Source organism: Oncorhynchus nerka, linkage group LG1, assembly GCF_034236695.1.
Source record: "Oncorhynchus nerka isolate Pitt River linkage group LG1, Oner_Uvic_2.0, whole genome shotgun sequence".
Lineage (NCBI taxonomy): Eukaryota > Metazoa > Chordata > Actinopteri > Salmoniformes > Salmonidae > Oncorhynchus > Oncorhynchus nerka.
The window spans coordinates 11460914-11487492 of NC_088396.1; the positions used below are offsets into that span (position 1 = coordinate 11460914).

General features: G+C 44.2%; 1 protein-coding gene across 1 annotated transcript in view; it reads right to left on the minus strand.

Moving 5' to 3' along the window:
• LOC115139459 (kalirin-like) overlaps window positions 1–26579 on the minus strand; it is a 275127-nt gene that overhangs the window by 166699 nt on the left and 81849 nt on the right. Inside the window, exons 2-3 of the mRNA XM_029677004.2 lie at window positions 3684–3758; window positions 1609–1723 (exon numbers count right to left, since the gene is read on the minus strand). Of these exons, the coding sequence (XP_029532864.1) occupies window positions 1609–1723; window positions 3684–3758 (190 nt within the window). The remainder of the gene's footprint in view (window positions 1–1608; window positions 1724–3683; window positions 3759–26579) is intronic.

Here is a 26579-nt window from a genome sequence, read left to right on the forward strand (position 1 = left end):
TATTTTTTTTGTTTGAATTTTATCCAATTGTTAGTAGTTACTATCTTGTCTCATCGCTACAACTACCGTACGGGCTCGGGAGAGACGAAGGTCGAAAGCCATGCGTCCTCCGAAACACGACCCAACCAAGCCGCACTGCTTCTTAACACATCCAACCTGGAAGCCAGCCGCACCAATGTGTCGGAGGAAACACCGTGCACCTGGCAACATGGTTAGCCTGCACTGCGCCCGGCCCACCACAGGAGTCGCTAGTGCGTGATGAGACAAGGATATCCCTACCGGCCAAACCCTCCCTAACCCGGACGACGCTAGGCCAATTGTGCGTCGCCCCACGGACCTCCTGGTCGCAGCCGGTTAGTCTCTCTGGTGGCACAGCTAGCGCTGCGATGCAGTGCCCTAGACCATGGCGCCACCCGGGAGGCCCAGCTGTAGAACCTTTTGAGAATCTGAGGACCCATGCCAAATCTTTTTAGTTTCCTGAGGGGGAATAGGCTTTGTCATGCCCTCGTCACGACTGTCTTGGTGTGTTTGGACCATTCTAGCTTGTTGTTGACGTGGACACCAAGGAACTTGGTTCCTCTCAACCTGCTCCACTACAGCCCCGTCGATGAGAATGGGGGTGTGCTCGGTTCTCCTTTTCCTGTAGTCCACAATCATCTACTTAGTCTTGGTTACGTTGAGGGATCGATTGTTATTCTGGCATCACCCGGCCAGGTCTCTGACCTCCTTCCTATAGGCTGTCTCGTTGTTGTCGGTGATCAGGCCTACCACTGTTGTGTCGTCTGCAAACTTAATGATGGTGTTAGAGTCGTGCCTGGCCATGCAGTCGTGGGTGAACAGGAAGTACAGGAGGGCAATGAGCACGCACCCCTGTGAAGCTCCAGTGTTGAGGATCAGCGTGGCAGATGTGTTGCTACCTACCCTCATGGATGATCTCTGCATGTGTGGTTCCCACCTCCAGGCTGTCTAAGGGCTATTTGACCAAGAAGGAAAGTGATGCCGTGCTGCATGAGATGACCTGGCCTCACACAATTGAGATGGTTTGGGACGAGTTGTGCCGCAGAGTAAAGGACAAGCAGCCAAGAAGTGCTGCCATCGAGGCAGAGGGTGGCTACTATGAAGAATCTAAAATCTATTTTGGATTTGTTTAACACTTTTTTGGTTAGTACATGATTCCATATGTTATTTCATAGTTTTGATGTCTTCACTATTATTCTACAATGGAGAAAATAGTAAAAAATAAAGAAAAACCCTTGAATGAGTAGGTGTATCCAAACCGTTGACTGGTACTGTATATATTTTTGTATTTAATCCATTTTGAATTCAGACTAACATGACAAAATGTGGAATAAGTCAAGGGTTATGAAAGCTTTCTGAAGGCACTGTACATGGATAAAGCATGTTCCTCCAGCTAGCCACATACATTAAGCCATGTTTACATTAGCACGGTCAGATAGTCCAGGGGCCGTATCGCCCGCATGTATCAAGCGTCTCAGAGTAGGAGGTGTGCTGATCTAGGATCAGGTCCCACCTGTCCATGTAATCTTATTCATTGTGATCTAAAAAGCTAAACTGATCCTCGATCAGACACATATCCTCTGTTCTTACCTGGGCACAGTGGAGAGATAGGTCACCAGCCGCCTCAGTTCCTCGTGTTTTATTCTGTCATGGTTGCTTCTGGCAGGGAAGGTCAGTATGGGGCCACCTCTCTTATCACGACCTCCTGTAGGAACACAGATAGCAGAAATCTCCTGATTTATGAAAGCCCTATGGCAGAGATAGATAGAGCTTTAAGTACACATGGGGTTCTTCCCAAATGGCACCCTATTCTCTATATAGTGCACTACTCTTGACCAGGGCCCAAAAACATCCCTCCATTTTCTCAAAGTGCCTGTATAGGTCATTTACAGGATGACATGATATACAACATAATGAGAGTAGAAAGGCTCTGTCTTCATATCTCTTATTTAGTAGGTATTTGTCCAAAAAGGCACCCTATTCCCTGTACTACTTTTGTCCAGAGCCCATGGTCAAAAGTAGTGCACTATAACAGGGAATATTGTGCCATTTGGGACGCATCCCATGTTTGGAGAGATGCATGACCAGATTGATGTTGAAGTACAGTGCACGTTTGTTTATCCCCGGTGCTCATGGGACTTTGTGAGCAGCACCAGGAAGGCAGACATGGAGGCAGGGAGGCAAAGCAGCAGCGCCCCAGAGGGAGGGCATGGAGGGAGAGGGGGGGCATGGAGGGATTTTGGTGGTGACAGATCTTTGTTGACACTTTTTGGAAGCACCAACCCCCACGGATGGCAGTGCTCCCCCGTGCTTCTCCCTCCCCTCGACCCTCTGACATGTCCACCACTCTGTCATCCTCAAGCCCCCCCCCCCCTCCTGTGTGTGTGTATGTGTGTACCACACACTGGGCCTCGTCAAAAGAGATAAGGCCAACAATATTACTCTACTGCTGCTGGGGAAACCTCTGATGTATTTTGGGGAGAAAAAAACATCAGTGAGATGCATGCCAGAGTAGTCCCATCTCCCAGGGGAGAGAGAGCGAGACGGAGAGCAACAGATAAAGAGAGAGTGAGAAAGAGGGAGAGATGAGATATCTATTCTCAACAGCTCAAAGGCTGCCTTAAGTTAACAGCCTTGTGTTTATTAGACTAAATGAGATTTTCTCTATTTTACATGGCGTTTAGCTTATTTTTTACAACAGCGCTCCAGTCAGGTCCAGTTCCCCGCCAGCTCTCTTTGCCAGCATTTTACCTGGTTACCCTGTTCATTGAGAGATGAGTCAGAAACCGTTTTTAGTCACACGGCTGGCTGCATTGTATTACCGCCACACCGGCAGTCATGACCGCAGTAAAATTCTACATGACCGTCGAGTCACGGTTATCTCCTTTATGCCCTCTGGACATGTGTACACAACTTGCTATGTACCATCAGGTCCTAATGGCCTGATACTCAGGGCTCTATTGTCCCTCTGATATCAATGCAAATGCAATCACAATTCACATCAAAACAGTATTGTGCTTTTAAAACTCCCCTTGCTGTGATGATCAATTTGAAGAATAGAAGTTCAACAGCAGGTTGAAACTGAGTTTAAAACATGGTCGTTGTGGATGTTGTTTCAAAGCCTAATTCAACGAAATGGACAGCTGCTTTCTAAGGTGATGATTAATTCAAAAACAACCATACGCATATATTAGAGCTTATGCATACGCATAGGCTTATGAGCCTATGCAAACTGAATTAAAATTATGATTGCGCCGTTATACAATACATAGCCTTCCGCATATTACGCACGGCAGAAAAACAGAAAACAAAATAAATGTAAGAAGTCTTTGGTACATAACTGGTCTGTGCACTAATGAAGATGATATTGTAATCGGAAGTTCCAGCACATGAAAGTTGTTTTGCCGATGGTTAAATGTCAACATGCTTGTCATGTACTACTAATCATGCTTGTCATGGGAATTTCCTCAGCACAGGTCTGCCAAGAACACTGACAGCCAGAACAGAAAATATCTTCATGATTCCCCATTGTGGATTAGTCAAGATGAAGCATCACAGGCTGCAAACCAAACGGCACCCTATTTTACCTATGTAGTGCACTACTTTAGAACAGGACTGATAGGACTAGGGAATAGGGTGCCATTTGGGACGCGAGACACACTCACCTGACACAAAGGCCACTTTCTCTTTCAGCACAGGCAGGACATCAGATGCCTTAATCCCATCATTCCTGAAGGACCCTGGAGAAGAGAGACAGATCAGGACAAGATTCAGATAATCAACTTTCATCTTCTGTAATCTCATTAAGAGATTTACATTCCTGGACAAATGGAACACATAACTACAGGCTGATGATGATAACAGAAAGATAAGCTCAGTGTTCTTCTTAAAGTTATTCCCAGACCCTGAGAACTTTTTTTCCCCTCCAACGTTTTTAGAAGTCAATAAACAACGATAAAACAGAGAATTAGGCCGGACAGCATTCTCTGCTAGAGGACTCTATAGTAGGGTGACCAGATGTCCCTGTTTACCAGGGACAGTCCCCATTTTTGGTGGCCTGTCCCCAGCTGGAGCTGTCCCCGGAAATGTCCCCGTTTTTTAACTGTGCGTTGAAAACAGACTGCAAAGTGAAAAAATATTTAAAGTGTCAAGAAAGACCGGGCAGCAGAGCTTACCCGTTGATGTCTCAATCGCGTTGTGCTTGTTTAGGCCAACAGAGGGGGCTGCTGGCTATAGCAGCTTCCTTCACTCTTCTTCTACTAACTACTTGCTCGCGCTAGTTTAGAAAAAACTCATGTGGAAAACTTGGCCAGAAGCTAACAAGTGTCAAGTGACTCCACAACATCACCACAAATGTGTTTTCAAGCCAGGTATGTTACAATTGTTTGAGATACTAGCTAGTGATGTTATAATGTCACAATTTATTATATAGATAGATGAATATAGATAGATGATCTGCTCTGTAAGGTTTTAAATAGGTTATGCTAGCTAACGTTAGCTATGTAGACTAAGTTAGCTAGCTATGTTAGCTAGCTACTGTCATGGTAGCTAGGTTTTAAAAAAGTTCACAGGTAAACATGCAGTGGACGGGCTATTTTGAAAATATGATTATATTAAATGAATGCACAATTAATTTTGGGAATATTTATTTGTATTCTTTGTGTTCATGGATAACGTTAGCATAATGTTTTCTGTTAGAGTGGATAGGAAGGAGAGGAGGAAGATTGGATAGGAAGAAGAGTAAAGGAGATGAAGGAGGAAAGGTAAACATATGATTACAGAGCCTGACAATGTATTATTCCAAACAATGTTTTTGAGATAAAATACAAAAATGAGGCAATAGGAATCTGTGAACCAGAAGTATTTTATCTAATAGTGTACTATTTATTATTAAAGATTGGAGAGTAAGACGGACAAATGAAGTGACGCAAAGGAGAATGAGGTGGAAAGGTAAAGAGAAGGAAAGGAAGAAAGAGAAGGAAGACGAGTGAAGAAAAGAGAAGGAGAAAGATTGGAGGAGTAGAAAAAGTTAAGAGAGTAAGAAGAGTGGCACAAGGAGAGTGAAGATGAGCAGACAGAGGAGGTACAATGGCTCTTTCGCAGAAACGGAAATGACATTTTAATGACAACATGAGATAATTTCCATTTATACATTCAGGTCAAGACGATAGAATGGTTCACTGCACTCTTTGTAATTCCTCTTTTTCAATTGGCAGCGGGGGAAGAACGGCAGCGGTAGAACATCAACAGACGACAAAACATAAAGCCTCTCTGATTGGCCGTGTTTGTATGCCCTCTGTCACCACATTCTTCAAGAAGGTAGAGCCTTCCCAATAAGAATATGATTTAGCTGTGCAGGAGGGTCTTTGCATACCACACTATGCAACACAATCACAGTTACAGATCTATGCACTGCCCAGCACAACTGACACGGAAGCTTTATGAGCCAAAGTTCACATGTGCAAAAAATTGACAAAAAATGTGACGCCATAGTGAGTAACATGTTAGCACCATGGGTAACTGTTTTGTGGGACACAAATTCAATCATGGGCATGTAAAGCTGCTGCCAATAGTAGTCAGATATCGTAAGATATATGATGGCAGCACGTCTGTGGAAACAAAACTGCTTGATTTTGTTGAATTGAAAGGAGAAACAGCATAGAAAATTGCAACGGAGTTCCTGGTGATCATCAACATTTAACCTGGAAAACAAAGTTGTGGCGTTCTCTGCCGACAACACAAATACCAACTGAATAGGCTGGGGAGGGTCAATGTCCATACCAAAGTTAAAAACGCTCTGCAGCGGGAGGTGATTGGCTTAGGTTGTCCTGCCCACATCATTCATAACACGGCCAGAACAGCTTTGGATATGATTCCCCATGATGTTGAGTACCTGCTCACAAAGATATTTGGATATTTTCACCGTCAGAGTAGAAAGACAGAAGAGATGTTGTGAGTTTGTTGGCCAGGAGTACCATAGCATTTTAGGACACAGCAATGTTCGCTGGCTGTCCATGCTCCCTGCTCTAGAAAGAGTCCTGAAAAGGTATGTGCCATTGAAATCCTTTTTTCTTTCTGAAGACAAATGCCCTGTTGTCCTGCGAACAATATTCGAAGATTCACCTACTGAACTTTGTCTGGCATTTGTCTATGGAAACCTGACCGTATTCAGTGACACGATCAGGATGCTTGAAGGCCAGGACAGCTGTGCTGTGAAGTCAGCTGCAATTCTGAGAAACGTTGAGGCAAAATTGAGGCAGAATTTTATTCCAGTTTTGATCAGAAGTCTTCTGAGAGAACTAGAGGAAAATGGAGCAATGTCCAAAGAGAGCTGTCTCAAAACATCCCAAACATTCTTCACTACGGCTGTGAATTACTACCAAGCATGGGGGAAGCACACAGATAATCGAAAAAATGTACATTGTCTCCTTCTAAAAACGGGACCTCAGCATGAAGAGATCCAGAAGGCAGCAGCCACACTGCAGAAGAAATGCACCAATGTGACCATCAAATTAGGATGCATTGTTTGACAAGGTTTACTGGCCTGCAAGAGTTCTTAAAGGGGGGATCGCTTGAATAATAGAAAACATCTGAGACACCACTTAGTCAGAGATGGAGAACGGTGGTTACCCACTTCAAAGAGAATGACATCCCACACACTAACCTGGCTAGATTAGCGTCTGTTGTCATGTGCTTACCTGGAAGTAATGCACCAGTCGAGAGAGTGTTCTCCCAAATGAATGATATATGGACAGCAGCAAGAAATAGGTGCACTGTACCTACCATCGAGACCATGCTTATTGTGAAGACAAACTTCATCCTCCCCTGCCAGGAGTTCATGGGGAAGCTGGCCAAAGACTGAGCAATCCTGAAGAAGATACATTCTTCTGAGAAATATACAGATTAGGTTGGTAACTAGATAATATACTTATACCAATCTCATCAGCATCTTGTTTTTTTTTATTATCTTGTTAAGTATTTCACATATACTATTGTCCCTGTTTTTTAAATTTTCATCATGTTCTCATTCTACCAAGACTACCTGGACCACTGAATGGCTGTTCAGACGGGACAGTTCTGTCTTGTCTGTAGTGTTTCTGTAATATAGTTGTTTTCTCTGTCTGTCACAGTGTGCCTGGAATTGTCCCCCTTTGTTATTTCATAGATAATACCATTGGATATTTTAATGATATATTGACCGCCGAACTGGAAATGTCCCCGGTTTTCATTCCAGAAATCCGGTCACCTTACTCTATAGTATACACACATCACCGATACAAATGTATAGCGATTACACAGTTGAAGTTGGATGTTTACATACACTTAGGTTGGAGTCATTAAAACTTGTTTTTCAACCACTCCACAAATTTCTTGTTAACAAACTATAGTTTTGGCAAGTCGGTTAGGACATCTACCTTGTGCATGACACAAGTCATTTTTCCAACAATTGTTTACAGACAGATTATTTCACTTAGAATTCATTGTATCACAATTCCAGAGGGTCAGAAGTTTACATACACCGAGTTGACTGTGCAGCACTGTAAAGTAGATTTTCCCTATTTTACATGGCGTTAAGCTTGTTTTTAGAACAGCGCTCCAGTCAGGTCCAGTTACCCGCCAGCTCTCTTTGCCAGCATTTTACCTGGTTACCCTGTTCATTGACACGGCTGGCTGCATTGTAGTAAAAGGGATGCTGGCCAGCAGCATTGTATTAATGAGCATAGTCATGGATATTTCAATCTCCTCTCTCCAGACATGGGTTCAAACTCTATTTTAAATCATTTCAAATGTAGCTATGCTTGATTGACCTTGCCTGCGGCAATAGCATACTTGCAAAACTGCAAATCCCACCCATCTAAAACAAACACTAAAAGTATTTGAAAGACTTGTTGTCTCTCAAAGATATCGTTACAGTTTTTGATAAATTAGCTTGCGAATTTTAGCCATATTAGTACAGAAGTGACATCAGTCAAAACAAGACATGGTATAAAGAACAAGAAACTAGCTGAAACAAGCCACCTATGATTCCCCAGATGGCAGCTTCTTGTGATTGTTGCTAGGTATCTGGCCATTCAGATATCTGGTCAATTGGGGTGGCAGGGTAGCCTAGTGGTTAGAGCATTGGACTATTAACCAAAAGGTTGTAAGTTCGAATCCCTGAGCTGACAAGGTACAAATCTGTCGTTCTTCCCCTGAACAGGCAGTTAACCCACTAAGTCATCATTGAAAATAAGAATTTGTTCTTAACTGACTTGCCTAGTTCATTTGGGTCAAAAGTTTTGGGTAGCCTTCCACAAGCTTCCCACTCTAAGTTGGGTGAATTTAGTCCCATTCCTCCTGACAGAGCTGGTGTAACTGAGCCAGGTTTGTAGGCCTCTTTGCTCGAACACACTTTTTGAGTTCTGCCCCAAACTTTTCTTTACGATTGAGGTCAGGGCTTTGTGATGGCCACTCCAATACCTTGACTTTGTTGTCCTTAAGACATTTTGCCACAACTTTGGAACTATGCCTAGGGTCATTGTCCATTTGGAAGACCCATTTGTGACCAAGCTTTAACTTCCTGAATGAGGTCTTGAGATGTTGCTTCAATATATCCACATAATTTTCCTGCCTCATGATGCCATTTATTTTGTGAAGTGCACCAGTCCCTCTTGCAGCAAAGCACCCCCACAACATGATGCTGCCACTATCGTGCTTCAAGGTTGGGATGGTGTTCTTCGGCTTGCAAGACTCCCCCTTTGTCCTCCAAACATAATGATGGTTATTATGGCCAAACAGTTCTATTTATGTTTCATCAGACCAAAGGACAATTCTCCAAAAAGTACGATCTTTGTCCTCATGTACACTCTCAAACCATAGTCTGGCTTTTTTATGGCGGTTTTGGAGCAGTGGCTTCTTCCTTGCTGAGCGGCCTTTCAGGTTATGTCGATATAGGAAACGTTTTACTGTGGACATAGATACCCTTGTACCTGTTTCCTCCAGCATCTTCACAAGGTCAATTTGCACTTTTCGCACCAAAGTACGTTCATCACTAGGACACAGAACGTCTCCATCCTGAGCTATATGATGGCTGCGTGGTCCCATGGTGTTTGGTGGTTGTACTTGAGTACTATTGTTTGTACAGATGAACGTGGTACCTTCAGGCATTTGGAAATTGCTCCCAAGGATGAACCAGACTTGTGGAGGTCTTCAATTTGTATTCTGAGGTCTTGGCTGATTTCATTTGATTTTCCCATGCTGTCAAGCAAAGAGGCACTGAGTTTGAAGGTAGGCCTTGAAATACATCCACAGGTACACCTCCAATTGACTCAAATGCTGTCAATTAGCTTATCAGAAGTTTCTGAAGCCATGATATCATTTTCTGGAGTTTTCCAAGCTGTTTAAAGGCGGCACAGTCAACTTAGTGTATGTAAAATTCTGACCCACTGGAATTGTGATACAGAGAATTATAAGTGAAATGATCTGTCTGTAAACAATTGTTGGAGAAATTAGATGTCCTAACCGACTTGCCAAAACTAGAAATTTGTGGAGTGGTTGAAAAGCAAGTTTTAATGACTCCAACCTAAGTATATGTAAACTTCCGACTTCAACTGTATATATAAAATACAACAAAATCATGTTTTTGAAAGCACTGGGCCTTTAAATGTGCTGAGAATGTTCCAAAGCCAAGCAACTATCCTGCACCATTCCCATAAAGTTGTGGGAAGGTTATATGCTAAATAACCATAGGACAACCATGCTCTCACCAAGCTCTAAGAAACATATGGTTCTCAGAACATTATGTGCTAGCTGGGATATAACAATAGTTTCTACCACTCTTTCCTCTCATTGACTTTGCACCACACACAGACTTGGTAGTCACACCAGTGCCCGGCCACTTTCCTCAGGCTCTCTCTCTTGATCTACTCAACCGCACAAAAACACAGGGGGAGAGGCGAGGCAACGGCATCGATCATAACACAGCAGCTAGTACAATGAACGAGCTGGAGGATGAAGAGCATTCTCCACACAACACCACAGCGTGATGTGGAAAACACACAGCAGCACTGAATCATCCGTGTGTTCAAGTTAATGTCTACAAACAACAGCGGCTTCTCATCTGATTAATACTTAAATGGGCATTCTGGGATTTGAAAAACAACAAAGCAGGCACCCCGCCACTTTTATTTGGAAAAAGTTGGGGGATGGGGCAGCTGGAGAAATGTAACTATTCTCAAATTCATAGACAGAGCTTCAGATGCATTGCCTGGCTACCCATCCACATCGCTCCTGGCCAACTGAGGTTTGTTCTCCACGATGAGTGGATTTGACTCCCTCCCTGATGATTTCTAGAAGGCAAAAACATTCTGACCGTTCTGATTGGTCCTACAAACCGATTGGGCCAGAGTCGGCCTACATGATGACGTTATCAACTTTCATACTCTGATTGGTTCAATTTGCTAGACAATCCAATCCCTAATTAATTTGTTTTGTACAGCGCCCTTCATTATGAAGTCAAACAAATAACTTCTTGGGTGGCAGTTTCAGACTGAATGTATGTAGTGATCGATAGAGCAGCGAAATTAAATTCAGCAATGCAAGGACACCATCCGTGATATCAAAATCAACCAAAAATTGTACTAATCCCAGATTGCCCTTTTAAAACTGGACAAAATAGACAGGAAAAAGTCTACTACTCAATATTTGCAGAATCATCTGACCAAAATATGCTATGATTTGTCTTGTCCAATATAGAGCACCCAATCAGAGTATCGCATATGCACGACATCAATGACCAAGAAAACCGCCCCGCAACGAGTCATTACATCTAGATATCTAATCATAAAGTGTGCACTGGTTTCCTACTGATTTCTATTAGAAAAGGTCACTTGTCCCTATGGCCCCACATTGTTTGAGCAATAAAGTCTCTCTCTCTGTCTTTTTCTCTCTCTCCCTCTCTCCCTCCCTCCCAGTTCCTTCAGCTGGACGACCGTCTGTTATGAAACCCAGTGTCCAAAAGGACAGGATTCAAAAAACAAGTGTACATGTCCACCATCGCCCGCTGTGGCTATGAGACACAAAGAACATGCTTTACCAAACACAGTCTCCAAAGAACATTCCAGAGTATCCAGAGTAGACCAAGTGGAGTGATATCTCAACAGTACAGAGGAGCCAAGAAGAAGAAGACAGGAGGACTCTGTAGGCCTCTCAGAGAGAGAAAGAGCTCACCTCCCATGGAGTTGACTTCATGTCTTACTGCCTGTTCCTGACATGGCCTGTCAGACGGCTGAGGGCCGTAGCACCAGGCAGGATGGATTCACATTTGTTTTAATTTGACAAAGGCTGTTTCTTCTCAGTTTAGTGGAAGACCCTTGTCCTCCCTGAGCGATTAACGCAGCCCATTGGAGTGGAGCAGACTGCCAGCAGAGGCAGGCAGACATCCAATCCCACAGAACCCTGTAAAAACATCTGTCCTGGGATCCAGAGAGTGGAGAGGAGGAGGGAGGAAAGGAGGAGAGAAGGAGGATGACCCAGCTCTGGATATCAGATTCTCCCTATTTCTTTACCTTCTAACCCGGGTGACCATAAAACACAAGAGACATTCTTCATCCTGGCCTGTGGTGCGCTACGTAAAGACAGCGGAAGTGCACTCCACAGGTACCACCTGTCCATGGCACACTACATCTTCACCAGAATGTTCCCTATTTAGTGCACTACTTTGTAATATTGGTCAAAAGTACTGCTTTTTTCAAAAGGAAAAGTGTGCCATTTGGGACGCATGCCAAATCGTAGAAAAAGACTTCAAATACTTCAACCTGATTTAAAAGATGTTATTACTCAATAATGACCGCAGCTAAGTTTGAGATGCCACCACCATTGTTACTTCAGGCCGAAACATGTGCTTGTCGGCACCAGAGTGTCACAAACATCAGCCGGTCTGCTTTTGAAGTTAGGAGTAAATCGTTAGGAGAGCAATCTGTTGCCTCACTAATCCTAGTGTTGACAGTTGGGGGCACAGGGACCAACAGGACAGGACATCAGAACAAGTTCATGATAGAGGGAGGGAGGGAGGGAGGGAATGTGCCCATCCCAGTCTCTGTTGTCTCTCCAATCTGTTTCTGATACCTCTCATGGCATTCTTTATGCTTACAAGCCTTCCCTTTGAATGATTGCATTTAAACCTAAAACCTTTCCTCCATCCCTACGCATGTTAAATGTATTGCTGGGATTAAGTGCCTTCCTCGGAGCCTGATACAGAGAGCAATGAAGGGGTAGATGTGTTTGGACACTTTCCAAATTCCCTTAGTGAGTAATTACATTTACCTTAAACACACCAATTACGACTGGAGGAGAGGCAATGATGATTGAGCTTGGAAAAGCAGCAGACACATCCAATCGGTCATACAGACTAAGGATGTGTCGCAAATGGCACCCTATTCCTTACAGTGCGCAGTACTTTTGACCTCTATGGGCCCTGGTCAAAAGTATGGCACTATGTAGGGAATATGCTGAAACAGTGATGGAACTGAGGGTCAATCACTGGGCACTGCAGTTTGTGCATAGATGGCCTGTACCACCTCTGATTAGAATCATTAACAAACACAAGAACAGATTCTTGTTTTCATACAGACAAGAGTGATGTATAGCTGATTTCATAGCAACACACAAGGAGTGTATTTATTAGTGCACACTGTAGCAAAATGTTTTGTAATGGAAAACATTTCGCAACAAAAACTAGAGTTTCTTATTGGATAAATTCAGTTAGATCAGCCTTAAAAAGAATATCTGATGTGATTGATCAATTAGTGGGAAAAAGATCAGAATAGGGTCTTTGGAAAGGAACCCTTAAAAAGCAACGGATCCATTTGAAAACAGCCTGTGGCATCAATATGAGTCTACAAAGTGTAAATACAAAAATGCAGTAAGTCTCGTCCAAAACAGAGTTTGGAACATCCGTGCGTCACAACGGGTAAATGAAGGTTGGAACATCCGTGCGTCACAACGGGTAAATGAAGGTTGGAACATCCGTGCGTCACAACGGGTAAATGAAGGTTGGAACATCCGTGCGTCACAACGGGTAAATGAAGGTTGGAACATCCGTGCGTCACAACGGGTAAATGAAGGTTGGAACATCCGTGCGTCACAACGGGTAAATGAAGGTTGGGTTTTGATTTGATGATGTCCATTTTCCATTAACATGGGGTGAATAGCTGCGGTGATTGGTCTCTATCCAATAGCATAGACAGTGAGACAGACCTGCCCAGCAGCTCCGACTTCGATTACAGAAGAAAACACGTCGCAAATGTTTTTTTCTAGAGAAATTCTGCACCAAACACCTTAGTTAGATGTGAAATTGCGCAACTAAAACTTCAACATTTATTACAAATTTCTTGAGTTATCAGATTCATTCTGCGGATTTCGCTTCTAGTGTCACATGGGGGAATCGGTCAGGAAACACACCTACCTTCTAATGAGCAACAGAAAAATACACATGCCAATCGGCATATTAATCTGATTGGCTGTGAGTACTTTTCAAAGACTTCCAATCATTTCTGAATAGCATAGATTTATGGGGGGAAAACTAAAAAATCCAAGTTACGTCCAAATGGCACCCTATTCCCTACACAGTGCATACTTTTGACAAGAGCTCAAAAGTAGTGCACTATATAGGGAATATGGTGCCATTTGAGACAGCCATAGTCATATAATAGTGATATCACTTCAGCACATCCTTGGGTTATGTGCGAGACAGAATAATAATGATCCATGATCATGGGCAGAATATCAGAAGATAGTTCAATTGGCCTTAATGGAATTTAGTTTTATTTTCACTGTCTGTCATTGACTATAAAGGCAAGGTGCATGATTCTAATCTGAATCATCAGGTGTTTATTTGTAAAGGACCACAGGAGAAGGCAGGTAGCTGGGTCCAGGGGCAGGCAGAAGGTCATACATAGGGGGTCCAAAAAAGCAACAGTACAGGCAGGGAAAAGGCTAGTAACGTCGTCCGGGAGATCAGGCAATAGGCAGGGAATAGGCAAAAAGGCGTCGTTAGCGAGGCAGGCAAAAACTTACACAGGAGGATTAAATTACAGTGGGAAACCAGCGCTCCGAATAGAAGTGTGTCACAAAACAAACAATACCTCACAATGATAGGGTGCAAAAAAACTGAACTAAATAGTGTATGATAATGACATACAGGTGTCTGAACAGGTGATCAGTATTCAGGTGATTGGGATCTGGAGCGTGACCTGCGTTCAGAGGATCTAGGTGTTTGAGAGTGTGAGCTGGAGAGTGGCCTGGAAAGTGAGCTGCGTTCAGGGGATCTACGTGTTTGAGAGTGTAAGCTGGAAAGTGGCCTGGAAAGTGAGCTGCGTTCAGGGGATCTATGTGTTTGAGAGTGTGAGCTGGAAAGTGGCCTGGAAAGTGAGCTCCGTTCAGAGGATCTATGTGTTTGAGAGTGTGAGTTGGAAGCAGACGTTACAGCTCTGAATTAAGATTCAGATGTCTGCAGAAAGAATAGTATGTCAGCTATGACATGACACCTTAACTTTGAAAAAAAAAAGTGGGTTATTGAACTACACTAAGTATAGTGGATTTACACCCGGTAAAATAATTGTGGTAACAGAATTTCAACATCGGTCCCTAATCTGTAATACACAGAAATACATAATGATGTATATGTATGTCATTCTCTTCATGGTGATGTATCCTAAATAAGAACACAAAGGCAGAAATATCCAATATCCTCCTTTGCATATTTGGTTATTTAAAAGTTTAAATGGATTAAATTGAGCTTTTTTGTCACTGGCCTATACACAATACCCCATAATATGAATTTTTACAAGTTAATAAAACATTTATAGCTAAAATGTATAGAGTCAATAACTATTAAGCCCCTTTGTTATGGCAAGCCTAATTTAGTTCAGGAGTACACATTTGCTAAACAAGTCACATAATAAGTTGCATGGACTCACTCTGTATACAATAATAGTCTTTAACATGATTTTTGAATGACTGCCTCATCTCTTTACCACACACATACAATTATATGTAAGGTCTCTCATCGAGCAGTGAATTTCAAACACAGATTCAACCACAAAGACCAGGGAGGTTTTCCTATGCCTCGCAAAGAAGGGCAACTATTGGTCTATGGGTAAAAAGAAAAAAAGCAGGCATAAATAAATATCTCTTTATCTTTATCTCTTTTTTCGCTACAACTCCCATACGGGCTCGGGAGAGACGAAGGTTGAAAGTAATGCGTCCTCCGATACACAACCCAACCAAGCCGTACTGCTTCATAACACAGCTCTGTCCAACCCGGAAGCCAGCCGCACCAATGTGTCGGAGGAAACGCCGTGCACCTGGCAACCGTGGTTAGCGCACACTGCGCCCGGCCTGCCACAGGAGTCGCTGGTGCGCGATGAAACAAGGATTTCCTTACCGGCCAAACCCTCCCTAACCCGGATGACGCTAGGCCAATTGTGCGTCGCCCCACGGACCTCCTGGTCTCGGCCGGTTACGACAGAGCCTGGGCGCGAACCCAGAGTCTCTGGTGGCGCAGCTGGCACTGCAGTACAGTGCCCTTAACCACTGCGCCACCCGGGAGGCTGAATTCCGTGTTTTAAACACGTAATATTTCCTAAACAAAATTGATATCAGTAAAAACACTCCACCTAATTGATAGGTTTGTTACGTCCGTTGGTAGGAGACCAAGGTGTAGCGTGGTAGGCGTACATTTTACTTTATTTTTCAAATGACACCAAAAGACAACAAAATACAAACCAACGTAAAGTTCTGCAGGCTCCATAGCAACGATGCAAAAACAAGATCCCACAAACTGAGGTGGAAAACAGGCTGCCTACGTTTGATTTCCAATCAGAGACAACGATAGACAGCTGCCTCTGATTGGGAACCATACCCGGCCAACAAAGAAATAGAAAACTAGAATGCGCACCCAAATCACACCCTGACCTAACCAAATAGAGAAATAAACAGGCTCTCTAAGGTCAGGGCGTGACAAGTTCTGCCTTCACTTGTTACTTCTGTGAACCTTCAATATCCTCCATCCTCATGAGGGAGAGAAATTTGATAAGATAAGTATGTGGGGTTTTGGTAATGTAATTTCAAGGCACTAGGCAATGTTTCTTAAACTTACAGAAGGCAGAAGAAAACTAAATATACGTGTTGATATTAGTTGGCAGGGGTCTTTATTTCAACATTATTGGATTTTGATGTATTGCTAAGACTTTTTCTGGTACATATTTTCTAAGACCCCGTTTCCACCAGAAATCAATGCCTTTGCTTATTCCTAATTTTTAGTATGGAAAATAGTGGAAAAATGTACAGAATATATGCCTTAATAAAAAATAAAGAATCTTCGCTTTCATTTGACACCCAATTTGTGTCACGGTTTTCATATGGTGAAGGAGAGTCGGACCAAACTGCAGCGTCTCGATTGCGATTCATATTTATTAAACAAACGTAAAACACGACTAAACACGAACACTACAAAACAATAAACGAACCGAAAACCGAAAACAGCCTATACATGTGTCAACTAACATCTAACAAGGACATCAAGACACTCAGGACAATCACCCACAATACAACCAAAGAATATGGCTGCCTAAATATGGTTCCCAATCAGAGACAACGATAAACACCTGCCTCTGATTGAGAACCACTTCAGACAGCCATAGACTCTCCTAGAACACCCCACTAAGCTACAATCCCACTAAGCTACACACCACATACAAAAACCCATGTCACACCCTGGCCTGACCAAATACATAAAGAAAAACACAAAATACTTCGACCAGGGCGTGACAGAACCCCCCCCTAAGGTGCGGACTCCCGAACGCACCTCAAATCAATAGGGAGGGTCCGGGTGGGCGTCTGTCCATGGTGGCGGCTCCGGCGCGGGACGTGGACCCCACTCAGTTAATGTCTTAGTCCCCTCTCCTTGCGTCCCTGGATAGTCCAACCTCGCCGCCAACCATGGCCTAGTAGTCCTCACCCAGAACCCCACTAGACTGAGGAGCAGATCGGGACTGAGGTGAAGCTCGGGACTGAGGTGAAGCTCGGGAGCGAAAGGAAGCTCGGGAGCGAAAGGAAGCTCAGGAGTAAGAGGAAGCTCAGGAGTAAGAGGAAGCTCAGGAGTAAGAGGAAGCTCAGGAGTAAGAGGAAGCTCAGGCAGGTTGGTGGATCTACCAGATCCTGGCAGATCCTGGCTGACTGGCGGATCCTGGCCGACTGACAGATCCTGGCTGACTGGCAGTTCTGGCAGATCCCGGCTGACTGGCAGATCTGGCAGATCCCGGCTGACTGGCAGATCTGGAAGAGCCTGGCTGACTGGCAGATCTGGAAGAGCCCGGCTGACTGGCAGTTCTGGCAGATCCCGGCTGACTGGCAGATCTGGAAGAGCCTGGTTGACTGGCAGATCTGGAAGATTCTGGCTGACTGTCAGATCTGGAAGAATCTGGCTGACTGGCAGATCTGGACGAGCCTGGTTGACTGGCAGATCTGGAAGATTCTGGCTGACTGGCAGATCTGGAAGAGCCTGGTTGACTGGAAGATTCTGGCTGACTGGAAGAATCTGGCTGACTGGCAGATCTGGAAGAGCCTGGTTGACTGGCAGATCTGGAAGATTCTGGCTGACTGGCAGATCTGGAAGAATCTGGCTGACTGGCAGATCTGGAAGAATCTGGCTGACTGGCAGATCTGGAAGAGCCTGGTTGACTGGCAGATCTGGCAGATCCCGGCTGACTGGCAGATCTGGAAGAGTCTGGCTGACTGGCAGATCTGGAAGAATCGGACTGACCCCTGCTGACTGGCGGCTCTGGCTGCTCCATGTAGACTGACAGCTCTGGCGGCTTCTTACAGACTAGCAGCTCTGGCGGCTCCGTGCAGACTGGCAGCTCCTTGCAGACTGGCAGCTCCTTGCAGACTGGCAGCTCCTTGCAGACTGGCAGCTCCTTGCAGACTGGCTGCTCCTTGTAGACTGGCAGCTCCTTGTAGACTGGCTGCTCCTTGTAGACTGGCAGCTCCTTGTAGACTGGCAGCTCCTTGTAGACTGGCAGCTCCTTGCAGACTAGCAGCTCCTTGCAGACTGACAGCTCCTTGCAGACTGACAGCTCCTTGCAGACTGACAGCTCTGGCTGCTCCATGCAGGCTGACAGCTCTGACTGCTCCATGCAGGCTGACAGCTCTGACTGCTCCATGCAGGCTGACAGCTCTGACTGCTCCATGCAGACTGACAGCTCTGACTGCTCCATGCAGGCTGGCAGCTCTGACTGCACTGAACATACAGGAGACTCCGGTAGCGCATGAGAGGAGAAAGGCTCCGACAGCGCTGGAGAGGCGGGAGACTCCGACAGCGCAGGAGAGGCGAGAGACTCCGACAGCGCAGGAGAGGCGAGAGACTCCGACAGCGCAGGAGAGGCGGGAGACTCCGACAGCGCAGGAGAGGCGGGAGACTCCGACAGCGCAGGAGAGGCGAGGCGCACTGTAGGCCTGATGCGTGGTGCTGGCACTGGTGGTACTGGGCCGAGGACACGCACAGGAAGCCTGGTGCGGGGAGAGCTGCTACCGGAGGACTGGGGTGTGGAGGTGGTACTGGATAGACCGGACCGTGCAGGCGCACTGGAGCTCTTGAGCACCGAGCCTGCCCAACCTTACCTGGTTGAATACTCTTGGTCGCCCTGCCAGTGCAGCGAGGTGGAATAGCCCGCACTGGGCTGTGTAGGCGAACCGGAGACACTGAGCGCAAGGCTGGTGCCATGTAAGCCGGCCCAAGGAGACGCACTGGGGACCAGATGCGTAGAGCCGGCTTCATGGCATTTGGCTCGACGCTCAATCTAGCCCGGCCGATACGCGGAGCTGGAATATACCGCACCGGGCTATGCACCCGCACTGGGGACACCGTGCGCACCACTGCATAACACGGTGCCTGCCCGGTCTCTCTAGCCCCCCGGTAAGCACAGGGAGTTTGCGCAGGTCTCCTACCTGGCGTAGCCATACTCCCTGTAAGCCCCCCCCCCGGGCTTCCGTCCGCGCCGCCGAGTTGGCTTCGCCAACTCCATTCTCCGATAACCTTCCGCGCACTGCTCCATCGAATCCCAGGCGGGCTCCCGCACATTCCCTGGGTCGACCGCCCACCGGTCTATCTCCTCCCAAGAAGTATAGTCCATACTGTCCTCCTTTTTGGGCTGCTCCTGTTGCCTCATCTGCTGCTGCACCTTTGGGCGGCTACACTCCCCTGGTTTAGCCCAGGGTCCTCTCCGGTCGAGGATTTCCTCCCATGTCCAGAAATCCTTTTTCCGTATCTCCTCTTTGGGCTGCTCCTGCCTGTGGACACGCTGCTTGGTCCGTTGGTGGTGGGTGATTCTGTCACGGTTTTCATATGGTGAAGGAGAGTCGGACCAAACTGCAGCGTGTCGATTGCGATTCATATTTATTAAACAAACGTAAAACACGACTAAACACGAACACTACAAAACAATAAACTAAACGAAAACAGCCTATACATGTGTCAACTAACATCTAACAAGGACATCAAGACACTCAGGACAATCACCCACAATACAACCAAAGAATATGGCTGCCTAAATATGGTTCCCAATCAGAGACAACGATAAACACCTGCCTCTGATTGAGAACCACTTCAGACAGCCATAGACTCTCCTAGAACACCCCACTAAGCTACAATCCCAATAAGCTACACACCATATACAAAAACCCATGTCACACCCTGGCCTGACCAAATACATGAAGAAAAACACAAAATACTTCGACCAGGGCGTGACAATTTGACATATTCCTATAAACTTTGCATGAAAATGGCCCAATCTAACCTAGAATATCAGGCATTTCATATTTATATTAGGCACGCTCAAATTATATTAACAAAACAACAGAATTAGGCATACATGCACTGGCAATTCCAATAAATGTTTTTCCACACTGTTCACCTTACTGGGAAGTCTCCACAATGTGATGTTTTAATAGACTAGTGAACTACTACACCAAACACAGTGTTAGCCTGACAACTGTCTGAGACAATAAACAGAGGGCACATAGACTGTGGCTGCATCCCAAATGTCAACCTTTTAGCCTACATAGTGCGCTGCTTCTGACCAGGGCCCATGACCAGAACCCTATGGGCCCTGGTCAAAAGTAGTGAACTATGTAGGGAATAGGGTGCCATTTGGGACACAACCAGACAGTCACCATGGCTGAGCAGAGCTAGACAGGCTCCTTATCTCCTTGTCTTCCAGCTGCACTGCTGCTTTCTTTCATCTGCCCTCCTCCAGAAACACCCTTCTATTGGCTGTGACAACGGTTTCCCATGGCAACGTATCCACAAAGGAAACCAGGTCAAGCCCCGCCACCTCCCTCTGAGATAAAGCATCCAGCTAGAGACCCAGCCCCAGCCTCACCACAATTACCGACCACTGTGGGGATTTTATATCGCTGCTGCTAAATTGCTAAATTTACTATGGACTTTCCAGACAAAAAAAAGGTCCCTGCTCCCATTTTAAGGGGGGGGGTCACAGAGCAGACACAGGCCCGGCCTGCGACACGACCCAGCCCCTGCCGTAAAACCCTTCATGGGGTAATGATCAGAGAACAGCGAGACCAAATTGGTTTGCATCCGATCCTGAAGACGGAACAAAAGGGCTCTGTGTCTAATCCTTTACCCAGAACACACTGGGTTGAAGACAGTAAAACCCTCATAATTACATCCCCATTTATTCCCACTAAATCAGCTTTGTTCAATCGCAGTGTTATCAAACGCTACATAAAGAGACAGGGCGGGCCACTGATTTCTAGAACATGCCTGAAGCTCAAAAATACTTTTGTTTAATGTACCTATACAGCATGTTGGGTCAATGATAGCATATATTTCTAAATACTCCATTCTGCAGTCTGCAGTATATCACTCCAAGGTAAATCTTTCAGACATTGCATGTCATATGGGCTGTGAGACGTGGTTCATTCAAGAATGAATACCATAAAAATTGGACCAAGTGACCATATGACCATACCAGATATTCATTTCCCAAGGGCGGCTTTTGAACAAGATGATTTTTAAAGCCAAGAGTAGTATAGTATTCGATGGAAGTAAGAAATCATTGTCATTTGGACATGCTTTGGCAGCAGCATGTGTGTGCTTTCTCAAAGCGAAATGTTCAGGTCTTGAACTTACAACCAAACGAGAGCCCCACAGTAGGATCAATGCCAATCTATTCTTGCTGTTAGAATACTCTCCACATTTCTAAACAATTACCCAAACCAGAGGAGCAATAAAATATGACAATGCAGTCAAATTAAACTTTGAGAAATCCTTACAAAGCAGAGGCCTCTACAGTTTGCTAACAATCACTCTGTCATAGCATGGTAAAATATGGCGTATCTGAGTGGTACATGCAACCTCGACAGTCCAGCTCTGTTGCTATTACTGTAAACTAGGGCTTGCCCCGACAAAAAAATATTGGTCTACCAAGAGACGTCTGTTCTTTCGACCAATTGAATGGTCGCCATTTTAAAACGTGTATTTTTCCATATATAGACAGGTGGTGTTTTAATTCAATCAACTATACGTAGGCTACTGAGCTTGTCTGATGCTTTAAGCACACTGTGATTGAATAATTAAGACAACCAAATGACTCAAGAGGGAGCCAGAGATCAAGATAGCCTAACCAGAAGAAAAAAAACTGCACCTCCCCTGCTGCTGGCCTTCTGCCATTACGTTTCCACAACCTTTTTCATTTGGAGTGCCAATTTATCTTACAATTTCTACTGATTTGCATGCCCAATATGATTTTCATGTGCATATTTTCTTGGAACAGTTTCATGTCTTTTATAATAAAGTATTTGTTTCTCAAAATCATTGTCATGTGATTAATACAAATCTAAATGATCTAATCTAAAATTTTGATTGCCATTGTCAACTATGTAAATATAGCATACATAAAGCCAACAAATTAAAACATTGCAGGCTGCAGGTAGAAAATATCCTGATGAAAACAAATCACATTGACTACACATGTCTGCAAGGAACTTGAAACATTTGATCAACTATCAACTTGGTCCAGCCCTAAGCTTGTTCTAACAAACTTGCAACATTGTATAAAATAGTCTGGGAAAATATTCTGGACACTCAGGGTTTCCGTGAGCTCCGGAGACACATCTATAAGCTATTTGCGCAAGGGATAAGAAGTAATCAGGTTCACCTATTTTATGACGTTTCCACCAGATCAGAGCATGCCATTTCTTTCCCTTTTCACCACCAAGTGGTTATTGAAAGAAAGAGAGCTGGAAATATGTTTCAAATAGGCTATATTGAGGAACTATTGTCAGTCTCAATGGATGTAAAAACAGACTTTGTTTACTTCTTCTTCTTTGAGGTTAAGAAAAAATTACTTTGAGAAGCTCCACAGCTCATTAGTGGTGGTGAGTTAAAATAATCAGAAATACTATTAGATCCCAAAATAGGCACATTTATAAGCCTACATTTGTGCGCAGACCAGGTATCCAAGGCCTACTTCTATGAGTAATCCAGGGCGCGTCTTTACTCAACATTGACAGGGGCGATCCAAACAAAACACAATGAATCAATTGGCAACTCGTAAAAGGAATGAAATAAACCTAAATGTGTTTCACACAAGTGTAGCCTAGGTTGTGCGTTCTGCAAACAACATGTCAACTTCGATACTGAATGCATTAACAGAAATTACGTTAACCAAACAAACATTGTAGATTAGAAATTATCGGTAAATGTACTACTGGTGTGTTATCCCCGCAGCCTCCGCAATGGTTTAGTCCAATGAGTCAGGCGTCAATCAAGACGTGCCATAAAACATTTTTTTGCAACTGATCGACTAAACCATTATCTGTCGACCAACAGCATATCAGACTCTATCTTTAAAACGTATGCCAAACAAAAACCATTGATTTCAAAAGGTTAGCAAACCATACAACTTTATACACAAGGACTACTTTGAACAATTTCCACAGAAAATGTCACAAAAACAAATGTACTTTCTCCGGAACATTTGTATACTTTTTAGCCAGTAGTTATGAAAATAGCGCTCACAAGCCAAAAGTGGTCCCTGAAAATTGCGTACTACGTCATATATCTGCAGATATGTATGTGCATCACATCATCTCTCGCTCCGCTGTGTGTGCATCTTGCTAGCAGTCACTCAAATAGCGAGGGGCTGAAGCTGATTGGCTAGAACTAGTATTGCTACGGGCTGGCCCACGTGGGAGAAAATGTCAGTACAATGGTGCCGCACAGCTTCCAGACAGTCACTTTCAAACACGGGATTTTATGGCTAATTGAGGTAAGACCATAATTCTACTAATAGATTTACACATCCAGCCCAAAGCGGGAAGTTTAAAAAATACTTATTAGTCACCAATGTTCCGGAGCATGTTTTTAAATATTCAAAGATGTCTGCAGAAAGAATGGGGGGCCAGCTATAACAAAACAATCTATTTTGGTTATTGAACTACAGTAAGTGAAGTGGATTTATGCCAAGAGTGTGCAAAACTGTCATCAAGGCAAAGGGTGGCTATTTGAAGAATCTCAAACATAAAATGTTGTTTAACACTTTTTTGGTTACTACATGATTCCATATGTGTTATTTCATAGTTTTGATGTCTTCACTATTATTCTACAATGTATAAAATAGTAAAAAATAAAGAATAACCCTTGAATGAGAAGGTGTTCTAAAACTTCTGACCGGTAGTGTATTTCTCTAGAAGGTGTCTATCCTCAGATTCTTAACTAACTCATCAATGTTCTTTTTAAAAGACAGCTTTTCATCTATCCAGATGCACAGATATTTGTGAGCAGGGACACGATCAATATGGATACCATCCAAAGTACGTATGCTTAAATCATTAGTTATTTTTATGTGCTCTAGAAAGCAACATATGCTTAGTTTTACCTGCATTCAATATTAAATTCAGGTCAATAATGTTTTTCTGTAATATAATGAAGGCAGACTGTAGTTCAGATAGAGCCTGGTCAACCGTGGGGGCAATAGCATGCACAACAGTATCATCGGCATACAAATACAGGTTACAATTTACAGACTATATTGTCGATATTGCTAATGTAAATAGTAAAAAAAAGTATAGGACCTAGAATTGACCCCTGCGGGACACCTTTAGTAATGTCCAGGAAACCTGATTTAACACCATCAGTAGATACACATTGAGTTCTATCTGTCAAGAAATGTTTAAACCAGTTACATGAAGCCTGATATAGGCCAATTGAGGAAAGCCTCTGAATTAGCAGAGTGATCAACAGTATTGAAAGCCTTTGGCAGCTCAACGGTGCCTTTTATCCATACAGTTAACCACATCATTTTTAACTAGGGATGCAGCAGAGAGATAATGCTATGACCGTGTCTAAAACCCGACTGATGTACATATAGAATACATTTCAAAGATAAGAAAGATCTTAGCTGAGAATTAATCAAGGATTGAAATATTTTTGCTAGGCAAGAAAGTTTAGAAATAGGTCAATAATTATTTAGGGTTAATGATTCAGCAATCAGGGGGGCAGAGAGCTGCAGCACAAATGGATCAAGCATGCAAGCCCCAGTGAAATTTTTTTAAAGCAAGCCATCTTGCACATCACAGATAGTAAATTGTTCAAATGAGAAGTTGATGGGTTAACCGTTGAGTCAGCTAGAGGCTGGCAGAGGGAAGAGCAGTCGATTGACTGACCAGAGTCAATTAAACCACCGTTTCTCTCAAATAATAAGCCTGCCGAGATGATAAAATTATGATTAAAAGCATTACTTATCCCATTCTTCTCAGTTATTATGCCGGAGTCAGACAGAACTTGCTTAGGCAGGGAAGAAGAAGAATTTGTATGATTTTGAAGGATCACCAGCAGAGTCAGAGATGGAGCTTAAAAATAACTTAGTTTAGCTTTCTTAAGCGAGATAGTACATCTGTTTCTCAATTGTCATAAAGATGCCAGTCCACTACAGAGTCAGTTTTCTATGCTTTGGCCCAGGCCTGATTTCAGATAGATCTAACCCTTGGTTTTCTTCTGATCTATCTTTGACTCTGAAGTGTTGAAAAGGGGTGAGTTTATTTGCCAGAAGAATAAATATGGAGGATACATTTTCTTGAGCCAAGTCAGGGTCAGAAATACAGGAGATGGTGGGTAAATCAGAGTAGAACATTTCATGTAAAAACCCTTGAGGATAGTACCTTTTTTTAAAGGATTAGCATTTTGGCTGTTTCATATCTGTAAATACATACTACTGGACAATGATCACTGAAATCATATGCAAATACTCCACTTGTAACGATGTGCGCTCGGAGTCGGGAAGCTCAGGGAGTGAGTGTTTTAATAAAATAAACGGAACCTAATACAAAACAGGAACCACTAACAGCACGCAGACAAGAAACAGAAACAAAATAACGCTTGGGGAGGGAACCAAAGGGAGTGACATGTATATCGGGAAGGTAATCACGGAAGTGATGGAGTCCAGGTGAGTCTGATGACGCGCAGGTGCGCGTAACAATGGTGACTGGTGTGCGCCTTAACAAGCAAGCCTGGTGACCGAGAGGCCGGAGAGGGAGCACACTAGACCTAAAATGTCCAAATCCATGGACACAAAGGTGTTAAACACTCGGATATAGCACCAATAGCATCCGCCACGGCAGCAGGGGGGCAGTAAAATCCCAGCAACAAATACATGTGCATTCTGGTTTATGGATGCACAACCAGGAGCTCAAATTTCTTGGGAATTGACATATTTAAAGATTGGGATGCCATGAAATTAACCAAAACTTCCCTGGGAGGGAGGTTGTGGGGGGAATTTAGGAGGGTTGTATGGAGGGCAGTGTGGCTGGCGAAGCTCCAAACTCTGCATGGGGCCTCTTTGACTGCGTACGGCTTGGGCATACAGTAGTTCAGTGTGTCTGCATGCAGTTCCTGGGAGAGATGTGGTGGAGGCTGGTGGCGTGGGCAGTGTTGCTGGCTGTTCTCCAGTCCCTGTGAGGTGCTACTGGATGCAGGTCTAAAAGGAGTGTCTGATTTGTATCGGGGAGTGGGTGGCTGGTCTGTTGCTCCTGTGGGGAGAGGTGGACTGGCCAACCAGAGCAACAGCCTTTTACGTTCTAGCGAAGGTTGGATCTGCCTCTTTGTACAGGTGTACATTGTCGTAAAGATAGTGCAGGCTGAGGGTGGGATGGTGGGCCAGGTGTACGTTGGGCCATAGCACACAGTCCCAAGAGAAGCTGGCATTTACCCTCTGGTTGGTGGCAGGGTGGAATTCTCTCCTTTGGAGGGGTAGATATATCTTTGCAGAGGGGAAGATGGTGGAGGCCCTCTCTATCTCTCCCCTTAGTGATGTGGCCACCCTCTCTTGTTGGGCACGCAGGTCGTTGGTCCTCACGCGAATGATGATATGGCTTGGGGAGCCAAGTTAGGCCACAGTCAAGAGCTCCATAGCGCTCTTTGTTTTGGGTCACCATAACTTTGCCACCTATTTATTTGGGAAAAGTTTATTCTCTAATATAAACTTTCCATTGGAGTCCATCAT